Source organism: Pezoporus flaviventris, unplaced genomic scaffold (assembly GCF_033815535.1).
Source record: "Pezoporus flaviventris isolate CSIRO_AGI_PZ_B2104156 unplaced genomic scaffold, CSIRO_AGI_Pfla_v1 ptg000253l, whole genome shotgun sequence".
Taxonomy (NCBI): Eukaryota; Metazoa; Chordata; class Aves; order Psittaciformes; family Psittacidae; genus Pezoporus; species Pezoporus flaviventris.
Window position 1 is genome coordinate 32,699 of NW_026892800.1, and position 13,001 is coordinate 45,699.

Sequence of the window (13,001 nt, forward strand, 5' to 3'; positions counted from 1 at the left end):
TTGTATGAGTGCTCCTCACCGGCAGCCTCCTCCCCATCCTGCACTCCGGTGGTGGGTGCTGGATCACCCCCATTGCACTGTGGCAGGGGTGGTCCTGCATGGAGAACCCACAGGGGGGGTCCGTGGCTTATGGGAGAAGGCAGCGTGTGCTTCATCATCTACATGGGGCAGCTCAGCATGGGGCTGCCAGAGAGTTCTCTGCTCCAAGGCACCTTGTGGTACCCTGCCCTCCATGCACACACCTGCAGCAAAGCCTGGGAGCTGTACCCAGAGACGTTGGGGAGGCATCATCCAGGCATGGTCCTTGGCAGCCTCCTCCAGCTGACCCTGCTCTGAGCAGGCACGGACAGGTTGATCTTCAGAGTGCCTCCAACCTCAGCCTTCCTGAGCTCCCCTTTGGGAGCCTTGGGGCTGTGCTGGGTATCACGGACCGACGGGAACGGCCATCAAGGACCTGGGTCAGCTTTTGAGCAGCAATTCCCTGGCTTTCCTCCTCCAGTCTGTGATCTCAGAGCGAGCCCCAAGAAAACAAAGCAGTACAGGTGGAGAATGAGTCCTGGCTGCAACCCGGAGAGCTTTAAACAATATCTGTGATTCATGAGGAGAACAGTGCAAGGGAGCGGCTCCATCTGTGCAGCAGAGCGTGGAGCAGGTCATAAAGCACGGGGGGAGGCAGAGGCAGTCAGGGGATAGGGGTATGAGCACCACTTCGTTCCTTCCCTCCTTGCTCTTGGATTTCCCTTTGTGTCAATTAGCACCTGAAAACAGAAAGGTCCTTTCCGACCCCATCATACCCCCAACAGGGGATTTCCTGAGCAACCCTGCCTTTGGCACTAGCAGCCGTGTACCTCCTTGGCTGGTGATCATTTGTCACCATAGGGTGTTTCTGCAGCTTTTAATGCCCCCAGCAGCACCGGCTCCAGAAGGGATCCCTGTGGGGCTCAGCTGGCAAACTCTGTCTTTAGAGAGCATTTCAGTGCCCAAATCCCTCTGACTCTTCCCCTGTTAAACCACCTGCAGTGGATCCCCTCTAGCCAGCAGCATCACCATCTTCCTGCACTGAAAAGCAGGGTTGGATGTTGTGCTTGCCCTTAGCAAGTTGTTCCTGAAAATAAAAGCAAAACTTGGCTCGCCTTCCTATGGGTTTACACTTCACTTGCCCAGGTGTACACCCGGGTGGTTGCCTTGTTTGGACATGGCTATGGCTTATTCAAAGATATCACTTTACTTCCAACCGGCTCCCATTCTACCACTATAGTACATAGCATCACTATGATACTGTTGGCATCTATTCGGACAGACAGGGTACATTTAATCTGTGCCCTCCAGTAGCATATTCACACAACCAACATCTCAATTTCTGAATTTCCTGATTTCCTAATTGTTTCGTTTCTTAATGTTAGCTGTGTCCCTCTTTTCGCACATCAATTGCTGGTTTTATGCTGCTGGTTTTCCTGTCTGAGCCATCATTATAGGCCCCAGAAGAACATTTTGAACTAGGTTTGTCATCCTGTTTGTCAGGCTGTGTAACAGATATACTAACACTGGGTTGGAGAAAGTATGTGCAGGAACAGCTGGGTGTGAAAGCACCAGAAGAAACCCTAAAGAGAAGATGATGAGGATGGCCTGCACTGATAAGCAGGGGCACAACCAACATCAGGCCGATGCTGAGGAGTGTGATGCTTGCATCAGCCCAGATGCCTGTACTTTGGTAAGGCCTGGGTACAGGTGACTCACCAGCAGACTTGTGCTTTGATAGCAGGAGAATGGCAACAAGATACAAGCACATCCCTTACACTGTCCTTCTCCTCCAGCACCATGATGGGACCTGGAACAACATCCACAACAAGGAAGTCCAGACAAAGGGCAACCATTTAGGATCCCATGGCCTCGGTGCTATGGCCTTCAGGAGCCCTGCTCTCTGCTGCTCACAAGGATGCAGGGTTCAGGCTGGCTCCGCTCCCAGGATGTGCATCTGATTCAGTGGAGGGGGGATGCTCGGGACACGGCAGGCATCAGCCCATGCCCATGTCCATGCTCTCAGGGACAGAGGGGTGAGGAATCTGCCTCAGACACAAGCTCCACACATCCCCAGAAGGGTTCCTTGGAGCTCGATGGCTTCTCCCAGGAGGCAGCAGCCCAAATCCTGGCACATTTGTCAGAGCTCCTCAGCCATTGCCCAAAGCTGTGAGGAGCAGAAAGAGCTCTCCCACCCACAGACCTACAGACACGAGTGCCACCAGCGCCAGGCTGTCACTGCTGCTGCATCACCAGCTCCTCGGTGCTCGTGAGCCCGTTGGCCACACGTCACCCATCGAGCTGCCACACCTGGGAGATAGCAGCGGGATGTGGCTGCGTCACCCTGTGACTCAGGGCCACTGCTCTGGTGTGCAGCAGAGCTCCTGACCTGGACCTAGGGGAGAATGGGGCTGAGACACAAGGGGAGAGCTGCACAGGGAGCCTGGGGAGAGGACAGAGCCAGTGGCCATGGCTCACACCTCTGACCTGCAGCAGCGGTGCTTGGAGCATGGGAAGGACGGTGCCAGCAGCCTCAGGGGTCCTGCGTGCCCCTCTGTGCTCGTGGCTGGCCTTGCTGATGCTGTGGGTGTTGGTAGAGCAGCCCTGACACCGATGGAGCCCAGTCTCACCCACCCATGGCTGTGTCCTCATGGCCACAATGTGGGCATCCCAAGATGCAGGGAGTCTGCAGGATATCAAGCTTGGTAAAGAGGTTTTTCCCTCCCTGTGTCATCCATCATCCTCCAAGTACCCCAGACAGTGCCACAGCCCTGGAAAACAGGATTTCTGAGGCAAAGGCTTAGGAGATTCCTTTCCTGTACTCTCCCTTCTCCCAAGTCTGGACTATAGGGGGTTGGAACTAGATGATCATAAGGTCCTTTCCAACCTTAACTTTCATATGATTCTATAGAAACCTTCAGAGCATGCAGTACTGATCATTTGCGCCTCTGGGACTTCAGACGGGTCCTGCCTACCCAACCATCAGGCCAGGCCTGGCCACACTGCATGGCAGAGCACAGACAGATGCCTGGATCCTCCCATGAGCTCCAACCTACGAGGACGCAGGCACAATCTTCACCACTTGCACGGCCACAGCAACGAGGATGCTACCAGCTCCATGGGGTTTTGGTGTGGCCCTGCCTGTGCTTCCAGCAAAGAGAGTGGGTCCCTCAGGAGAGAGGCAGGGCAGGGGCACGGACCACCGTATGGAGGCACAGGCTGTGGGCAGCGAGAGCTGCCCAGGGGCACAGCGCACCCTGGGGCAAGGACATCACCGGGATGCAGGATGGGTTGGGGGGCGGTGTATCTGCTGTGACCGCGGGGCTGGGGAGGGCGGGGAGGCTGCGGGGCCCCGGGGGCAGGGTCCCGAGCCCCAGCGCTCGTTTGCGTGTGCCCAGAGCCGGGAATTTTCCGTCAGCGGGCGCTGAGCGCTGCTCCGTGACCTTCATCCCCGCCCAGGGAGCGGCACCGCGGGACCATCCCCGTGCGGGACCGGCGGCACCGCGGGCAGCGGGAGAGGGCGCAGGCAGAGCCCCGAGCCCCGGCCGCAGCGCTGCTGCCTCGTTCCATTCCCCCTTCCACCCCCCAGCGTGCCCCCCAGTCCCCCGCCGTCCCCGTGCCTCCCTGGGGCAGTCCCCGCTGCCCGCCCCGCTGCCAGCCCCAGCCGCTGACTCCTCTCCCCGTGACACAAGCGAAGGGAGCAAAGGGGCTGCAGTGTCCGGGGGCAGACGTTGGCACGGACGGACACTCGTGGGCTGCTCAGCTCCTCGCAGCATCACCGCTGTGGGCAGGTGCTCCGCATGGAAGCAGAAGGGAGCTCCTGGCCCATCGGTGCCCAGTGCTGGGCACAGACCCCTTCCACAGGGGCTTTCTGGACCATCCTGCTGCCAGCCTTGAAGCACTTGGTGGAGCAGAGGCACAGGGTCCCATTGCCCCCAGCGGGGTACCCGAGCACAGGCTGCCCATGGGCCATGGTCCTCCTCTCAGCTTCCCACGATGTTCCTGGCAAGCGCAAATCACCTTGACTTTTGCTCTGAGACCTTGAACGGGCGGCCGGGCACGGACCATCGCTGTGCCTCTCTCAGGGCTGCTCAGCATCCGTCCTTCTCCAGCGGTGCTTCCCCAGCACCCACGGCCTGGCACTCCCCGGTCACCCAGTCTGCCTCTCCCTCTGCCGACACAAGCGAGGATCGCAGCCCTTCACCCAGCCCAGGCTCTGCCCTCAAAGCTCCCCCAGACCTTTCCGCGGCTCCCCTGCATCCCCAGCTGTGCTCCGCAGACGGATGGGTTTTAAGCTCCGCGGCTGCAGGAGGAGCTGGGACCCACCGGGAGCAGTCAGAGACGTGAAACACCCACAGAGTGGTGCTGGGAGATGGGATGAGCAGACCATAACCTGGTGGTGGTGTCCATCATCCAGCTGATGGCCCCCAGGACGTGGAGGGGATGCTGCAATAGTCCCCCCCCCAGACCCAAGCTCCACACCGCTCTGAAGGCCTCAGCATGAGACAGGCAGAGCAGGAGGACACAGCAGCAAAGGAACAAGATGCTCACCCCAAGGCAGGGAGAAATGGAGATGGAGGGACTGAGCTGAGCTGAATGGGGAAACCAAGCAAGCAGTGCCCCAAAAAGAAGGTGGCAGATTTGAACATGGTTTATTAAATGTATGAGTGGGTTTGCTCCCAGTTGCATTTACGCATTTGTGAGATGCATTTACAAGGGAACTCAGAGGTGAAATGGGCTCCAAAACCTGTTCCAGCCTCTGGGCCTCTCCAAACCCCTCTCACCGCTTCCAGAACATTGCTTTTTTGTTCCAAGGAAAAGGAAAATCCTGCCCTTGCCCTAAGCTGAACCTGCCTCTTAGTTTCCCTGCTGTGAAATGGGGCCGAGTGCTCATGTTGTGGTTTAAACCTGTGACTGCTGGGGAACCCACACACGGGGAGCAGAGCCTGAGAACTGCATCAGGATGCAAAGGCCACGGGGTGAGGGCTTGCTCAGCACAGTGTGGCTGTGCTGGGACCACAGAGGCTTTTCTTGAGCTCTGGGGAGGAGGTGGGGGGAGCAGGAGAGGGGGACCCACAGGCTCCAAAGCCTTGCCTGGCTCTTGCGTGCACCACGGTGTGCTGGGAACCGCAAGGCAAACATCACAGGATGCTTCCCTCCAAAACCTCCAGCTGGGCTGGACCATTGCATGCAGGGACAGGCCAAGGGGAATGGCTTTAACCTGCATGGGGGGGAGACTGAGCTGAGCTCTTAGGCAGAAGCTCTTCCCTGTGAGGGTGCTGAGGCGCTGGCACAGGGTGCCCAGAGAAGCTGTGGCTGCCCCATCCCTGGCAGTGTTCAAGGCCAGGTTGGACACAGGGGCTTGGAGCAAGCTGCTCTATGGAAGGGGTCCCTGCCCGTGGCAGGGGTTGGGGCTGGAGGAGCTTTAAGGTCCCTTCAACCCAAACCAATCTGGGATTTTATACCTGCAGGAGACAGGACCAGGAGTCAATTTTGGGGTGGGCGCAAACCCTGGGCTCGTCTCGGGTGCCAGCCCCAAGCCAAAGGCATGGAAATCATCTTCATTCAGAACAAGGGGTTACAGCAGCGGCGGGGAGCCCGTGCCCTGCCATCAGGTTTGCCTGTGCACCGGGTCTGCCTGCGCCAGCCGTCTGTGTTTACCATGTCCCCTCCCTGCCCTCTCCCCCCTTTCCGAGCAGCCACCGGAGCAGCGCAGGGCAAACAGGCGTGTTCCAGCCCTGGCATTGCCCTGCTCCCCCGCAGCCTGCGCTGTTTGGTGGAAACAAAAGGGAGAAGTTTCCCTCCTCTCGTTGCGTGTTTGGGCTCTGTCCACCCCAAGTGACCCCAGAAACGGCGCAGCAAGGTGAGGGGCACCGGCAGCGGCAGGGTCTGGAGCAGCTCCCCCCTGCCAAGGCAAGGCAGGCAGGACACAGCTGCTTCTGCCATGCAGGCTGAAGCATCAGGGGTGATACTGGTGTAGCCTGGGTCTGTTGTCTGGACTCCAGTCTGGGGACAGCCGAGGACCCCCTGTGCCTGGTAGCTCCTGAAGAGGAGCATCTCGGGCAGCGATTCCCTGGTGACAGAGCCTGCCTGAGGTCACTCCCGTGCCGCTGCAGTGTCACCTTGCCCCAGTGAACTTTGCTGTTGTCTCCAGCCCCATGGCACACCCAGGCCTTGTGCAACGGCCATGAAATGAAACTAAAAATAGTGCCCTCTCCCAGCGGGAAAACACCCGGCTGGGCCGGAGCGGTGCTGGGTGCCAGCATCCCTCCTGGCAGGCGAGGAGCTCCCTCCTCCGAGCTGATGCGGGCACTGAGGAAGGACCTCATCCTCCTCTGGGCTCCTGCCCCATGCCCTGCCTTGCCTCTGTTCATCCCACTCTCAGCTCCGCCACCAGGAAGCGTGGTTTTCACTCAAGCCTCACCAATGGCATCACTCGTGGGGACTGATGCCACCACCTCTGCTCCTGTAGACCCCAGCAAGAGCTGGAATCCTCCCTCCCCCATTGGAAATACCCAAATGAAGCTCAAAATCCATAGCATCACTGAGATTCAAAGAGCAGAACCCAACTGCAGGAGGAGCAGCGGGCAAAGCATGAGGCTGGGACTGCAAGCGAAGGCTGCAGGTTTCCATCAGCACCGTCACACACGGTGGAGGAAGGCTCCAGCACAGGAGGGCTGAAGGGCTCACACTGGGCTGAGCCAAATGGTTTGGGAGCAGAGACTCCTCCGGCCCCACACAGGAGAGACATGGGGCAATGGGGGTTTACCCCAGCCCAGCTGCAGTGGATGAGCACCAGGGGCCAGCTTTGCACGGTGTGGTTTTGAGCAGAGCAGGAGCAGGAGCGCACCACTGCTGGAGCCCACGGCAGCGCACATCCTGCTGCGCTGTGCTCACGTGCTCCTCTGGAAGGGGCAGCCTTTGAAAGCTGGGACTCAGTTTCCCTGTGCTGGCCCCAGGGCATTGGCTCCTGCAGCTCCTACTGACACAGCCAGAGGCCCACATTCCCCTTGGAGCTCCAGGATGCCGGCCCAGAGGCCCTTCTGGCTCCGGGAGGAGCAGGCACGGTGCCAGGCGGAGATGGAGGAGGCTGGTGCTTGCTGCCTGCAATGGGGTGAGGCATCCCAGCCCCTGTGAGAGGGACAGAGCCCCGCTGCTTCAAGCCTGGCACGTATCCCCATGGGCTGCCATGTCCCCAGAGGGGACCACGGTCCCTCCAGGCCCACAGAGAAGAGGTGACAGAGCAGGGAGAATAACGGGATGGGGAACAGGAGACGAGGACAGAGGAGAGGTGGTGGCTGTGGGGACAGGCAATGGAAATGGGGAAAGACGATGGGTGTGGGGGAGAGGTAATGGGTGTGGGGAGATGTCCTAGGTATGGGGGGTCAGGGACCTGTCCCAGGAGGGAAGTCAGTAGGAAAAGCAGCAGCAAACCTTGGGTGAACTGGGCCAGCAGATCTCACATCCTGATGTAGCGGGGAGCATGGCCTGAAGCCAGCCAGTTCTTCCTCTCACTGTGCTGCCCAGGGCAGCCCCGTTACCCCTCCAGCCCTAGGGAGCTGGGCCGGACATCCAAGGGCATCCCGAGTCCAGGCTGAGTGCGCAGGGGATGTGCCACACGGTGCCAGTGCTGGACCTTGGGCATCCTTAGTGCTGCCTGCCTGTGGGCAGCGGGTGGGAAGCAGCTGAGCTCAGCAGCCCATCGGCAGTGCCAAGCCATGAGCATCCTTCACTTGGCTCGTTCTGGGGGGATGCTGGGGACACGTCGGGGGGTCCCATCCCTGGAATTGTTCAAGGGCAGGTTGGAGCAAGCTGCTCTAGTGGAAGGTGGGGTTGGAACTGGATGAGCTTTAAGGTCCCTTCCGACCCAAACCATTCTATGATCCTATGCTAGAGGGTGTCGTTGGGGGATGCCGAGCTCCCCACCCCGAGCGCTGGCGCATCCGAGCAGAGCTTGGCAGGCTCCCATGGAGCGGGTGGGTGACCAGCAGAGGGCCTGGCTCTGCCGATCCCCAGCGCCGCTCTTATTGAGCCCAGCGCCCTCCGGAGAGCCCAGAGCAGCAGCAGGCGCTGGACAGAGCGGCCGCTCCTCGGGACGGCTCCACCGCTGCCGGCAGCCCCGGGGTCCCTGCGCTCGGGGCTTCGCTGTCTCCCAGCACACGCTTCCTCCAGAGGGTGCAGAGGGGACCATGCCTTCTCCGCTGCCTCTTGTCCTCCTGCTGCTGATGCTGCTGGTGCCAGGGGCTGTGGCAACGCGAGGCAGAGCCGGGGAAGGCCAGGGCGAGGATGGAGGCAGGACCCTACAGACCAAGTCCCGGCACGGTGCGGGGATGCAGGTGATGGAGCGGCTGCGCCGGGGGACAGAGGAGGACTCCAAGTCGGTGCAGCAGTACGTGCCGGGGGTAAGGGTAGAGTTCCCCCGGCCCCTCAACTCCGCCAGCCTGCACCCAACCAAGGCCCTGCTGCCATCCAGCACGGACCAATCTGAGCAGCAAGAAGGGGTCCCCACAGACAGGGGAGGGTCCGAGCCACGAGCCAACCTCACCACCGTGTCCGACAAGCGGCTGCAAATCCAGAACCCCTTGTACCCAGTGACGGAGAACTCCTACAGCGCCTACGCTGTGATGTTCCTGTCCCTCATCGTCTTCGCAGTGGGCATCATCGGGAACCTCTCCGTGATGTGCATTGTGTGGCACAACTACTACATGAAGAGTGCCTGGAACTCCATCCTGGCCAGCCTGGCCTTTTGGGACTTCCTCATCCTCTTCTTCTGCCTGCCCGTGGTCATCTTCAATGAGATCACCAAGAACAGGCTGCTGGGGGACGTGTCCTGTCGCATCGTGCCCTTCATGGAGGTAAGGCAGAGCACAGGGCTGGGGGGGGGCTCAGCTCCTCTCTGCCCTCCTGCTTTGGGGGCACTCCATTGCCTGGTGTGAGGGCTGCGTGCCCAGAGACCCCCATTGTGGGGCTCAGCAAGGCATGGTTCCCATTTTCACCTCCCCTTTGCCTCTGCCCTGGGCCATTCCTCAGGCTCTGCCCCCAGCACCAACCCCACCAGGGCTGGGTAGAGCCCATGAAAGCCTCATTTGCCCAGCCAGGGGACTTCTGGGGCTGTCCCTGTCCCTCAGCCTGTGGTGGCCAGCACTGGCTGTGATGGGTGCCAAGGATGGCGCCAGAGCAGGCGGCTGCAGCTGGGATGGGAGAGACAGGGAATAAGGTTTGAGAACCAGAGGTCTTTGCTTGTCCCCAAGCCTCACCCCTGATGGGTTTGGGAGGAGCTGGGGACCCACTGGGAAGGCTGCAGGGTCTGTGGTGACAGGGAAAGGCAGAATGAGCAGAAATACCCCCAGATGGTGTCATTGTGCATGGTCCTGCTCTTGGGTTTAAAGCAACCCCTTGCTGTGCGGCATCTCCCACCCTGCAGGGACGTGGGATCAGGCTGCCCTCCTCCCTTCCCATGCCTGACAGCCTGCTGTGTGTGCTGTCCGGGGCTCCAAAACCTTTATCAAAGAAGGGGGCAAGCACAAGGCTGGAATTGATCAGTACCAGTGTCAGGTCTGCCCTCCCAGGGCATCACCATGGTGACCTGTCATCACCAAACCTGTCTGTGCCCATCACCAGGACTCAAGCCTGCTCAGAGAGCAGGCCTTGGCACTGATGGAGAAAGCTTGTGGCCCCGTGGAGCTCAGCCATTGCAGGCAAAGGAATGGCCCCAAACCATACCCCGTCTGCCATGGCCTTTCTCCGAGTTGCTACCCAGGCATCCCGCAGAGCCCTGGGAGGTTTCCTGGGAGCTGGGAAGGTCCCTCCGGAGCACGGTGGGATGTTGGGTGGCACCAGCATGTGACTGCTGCTTTCCTGGCCAAGGGCTGTGGGATTTGGCTCTGAGCAAAGCTGCAGCTCTGGGGCTGGGACCATGAATGCTGATTGTGCCCCTCGGTGCCTTGCCAGCCCTCCCAGAGCCACCGCGCTTCCTCTGCCTCCTTTGGCCCCTTCCCTTTGGCAAAGGGGATGTTTTTCCTGCCGCTCTCAATGCAGAGGAAATTGCCCCAAGCTGCTTTGTGACAATGGTGCCTTCAGCTCCTTTGGCCTTTCCGGGAAGCAGGCAGCAGCTCTGCAGAGCAGGGCAGGGCCATGGTAGCCTGGGGCAGATGAGGGGGCCTTGGGGACCCTGGGGAGGTGCTGTTTGATGCAATGGGTGCTCCTTTTCCTCTTCGAGAGCCATCCAGAATAGAGGAAGAGCCTGGGGGACAGCTCTGCCATTCCCACCCTGGCTGGGCAGGCAGGAAAGCAGAAAAGGGAGCTGGGCAGGGACAAACGGGTCAAGGGACATTTTGACCCACTGCCACTTCAGGAGTCACAGGGAGGTGGCTTTAACCCTGGGATGCAGCCACAAGCTCTGGCCTCTCTACAGCCATAGAGGAAGGGTCTTTTGGGCAGCCAGGGTTTTGCCACGAGCCTGGTAAAGCCAAGCCCCCTCCTTGTTCTGCCTCTCCCTCCCCAGGTATCATCACTGGGAGTCACCACCTTCAGCCTCTGCGCCTTGGGCATCGACAGGTTCCACGCGGCCACCAGCCCGCAGGCCAGCACCCGGCCCATTGAGCAGTGCCAGTCCATCATCGCCAAGCTGGCCGTCATCTGGGTGGGCTCCATGACGCTGTCGGTGCCGGAGATCCTGCTCTGGCAGCTGGCCCAGGACACGTCGCCCGTGTCCGGTGTGGCCATGGAATATTGCACCATGAAGCCCTCGTCCAACCTGCCCGAGTCTGTGTACTCCCTGGTGCTCACCTACCAGAACGCCCGCATGTGGTGGTACTTCGGATGCTACTTCTGCCTGCCCATCCTCTTCACCGTGAGCTGCCAGCTGGTGACCCGCAGGATCAGCACCACCGAGAAGAAGACCGAGTGCCGAGGGAGCAAGCACAGCCAGTGCGAGAGTCACTTGAACTGCACCATCATCGGGCTCACCATCATCTACGGGCTCTGCACCACCCCGGAGAACGTCTGCAACATCGTGGTGGCTTACATGTCCCCCGACATGTCCAAGCAGACCCTGGATCTGCTCAACCTCATCAACCAGTTCTTCCTCTTCTTCAAGTGCTCAGTGACGCCTGTGCTGCTCCTGTGCCTCTGCAGACCCCTGGGCCAGGCCTTCATGGACTGCTGCTGCTGCTGCTGCGAGGGCTGCAGCCCTGACACTGCCTCCAGCGAGGGCAGCGCTGACAGCAAGCTCAAAACGGAGATGTCCTCCTCCATCTTCTTCGACAAGCCCCGGGAGTCCCCCCCACCCCTCCTGGCCCTCGGCACCCCTTGCTAAGCGCCAAAGGGGGAGCTGTAGCGATCGTTTCCACCACCTCCTCCCAAGACCAAACGCCGTTTTGCCATTAGTGCCCGTGCCTGGACGTGGAACCAGCAGAAGGAGCTGCACCCCGGGCTTCAAACCCCACACTGGGGCAAGTGAGGCTTGAAAGCCCAGTCCCTATGGTTGCATTGGCGGCCTTCTTGCCTCTGCCCAAAGGCCAGCAAGGGCATCAGCACCCTCCCGTCCTGGCTGCCTGGCCAGGCTCAGAGGGGTTGGTTGTTGCTCTGGAGATGGAGTTGTGCCGGAGAGGTCCCATCTGAACCTACGGAGGGTTTCCACGGAGGCTTGCAGTGGACATAGCAAACACAAACTGCCCTCGTCCTGTCCCGTCCCCTCCTGCCAGCCCCCTCCACAGTAGGAGGTCCCAGTGACTGTATCCCACCGAGCGGTGCCCTGTAAGAGCTCAATAAACCAGTAACCTAGAGCACGCCATGCATCACCAGTCCGGCACTGCCGAGCAGAGCCCTGGGGAGCCGCTGCTTGGGGTTTGGATGGCACTTCCCTAAAACCTGGGGGCTCTGGGGTGGGCATTAGGGCAGGAAAGCGGCCATGCCAGGTCAGGCAGCACCTAAAGGAGATGGGGAAAGCCCCCTCCCCTGCCCCTCTGCCCATCCCCTGGGGTGATGCTGGTGCCAAGCCAGCCCCTGGAAGGGTCTCCTCCAAAGCACTGGGCTTTGGGGTGGTTTGCAGGGCTCAAACTGGTCCCAGTAAAGGCCAGCCCAGCACCGGGCAGAGGTGCTCTGCAGCCTCTAAGGAAGCCAGCTCCCCTCCCTGCACCACGCAGGACCAAGGTGCTGCTGCTACACGGTGCTGCCGTGCAGTACCGGAGGGCACCATCCTGCTGCACCCCTGGCGTGGGGTGAAGCATCTCGTCCGAGCAGCCCCGTGCAGGGCTCCCTGGCCCGTTGCGGGGACAAGGCTGTCCCAGACCCTTGGTTTCCAAGCTCCCGCACCCAGGAAGGGCTTCAGGGAGCAGCGCGGGCAGCGGGATAGGGCTGGGGGCAGGCGGCCCCGTCCGCTGGAGCTGTTAAAGCTCCTTGTCCTGCCGCTGGCACTCGCCCAGCCCCCGAAATGCCGGGGCGAAGGAGACGGTTGCTACGGGCGGGTGAAGGCGAGCGGCTCACTGCGGGCTTTGTGCGGCACCGACACCCACCGCGCTTCGCTTTCACAGCCCCGTTGCCAGGGAAACAAAAGCCCCAGTTTTCTTCAGAGAGCACAAAAATGGGTTCTTTCCTTCCCTCCCCCCCCCCCCCGCACCACTGCTGGGCCCCACACTTCGGGGGCAAGAAGAGGGGTCTCATGGTGGCGCGGGGATGGAGGGAGGGGAGCGGAGCCCGCGCTGCTGCCATGCCCGCATCCCCCCGCGCCCCCACGGGCTCTCGGTGGTACTGGGAGGGAAGGAGCGGGGGCATCTCCTGCGCTGGGTCCGCGCTGCTCGGTCCTGAGCCCGCGCCAAGCAGGAACAAAGCCGGGCTTGTTGCTGTGTCCCTGCGGGGATGGATGTGTGGGGAGGAGGGGGGGGGGGGGGGTGCAGGGAGGGCAGGCAGCACCGCACGGCCCCATAGCAGGCAGAGCACCCCATAGCGCGGATACCCGGGAAGGCTGCCATAGGGCACAAAGC

The 13,001-nt window shown here is 60.8% G+C and overlaps 1 protein-coding gene across 1 annotated transcript; it reads left to right on the plus strand.

Moving 5' to 3' along the window:
- The first annotated feature begins 7,912 nt into the window (after positions 1-7,912).
- On the plus strand, positions 7,913-11,804 carry GPR37L1 (G protein-coupled receptor 37 like 1). The gene is made up of 2 exons (XM_061442818.1): positions 7,913-8,873; positions 10,523-11,804. The coding sequence occupies exons 1-2, from the start codon at positions 7,929-7,931 to the stop codon at positions 11,333-11,335; spliced, it is 1,758 nt and encodes a 585-aa protein (XP_061298802.1). The 5' UTR covers positions 7,913-7,928; the 3' UTR covers positions 11,336-11,804.
- Positions 11,805-13,001: the final 1,197 nt, after the last annotated feature.

Bases quoted from the DNA above. Each gene is read 5' to 3' on its own strand.
- GPR37L1 (XM_061442818.1), top strand. From the start codon at position 7,929: ATGCCGAGCTCCCCACCCCGAGCGCTGGCGCATCCGAGCAGAGCTTGG. The intron at 8,874-10,522 runs GTAAGGCAGAGC...CTCCCTCCCCAG, and splicing joins GCATCGTGCCCTTCATGGAG to GTATCATCACTGGGAGTCAC.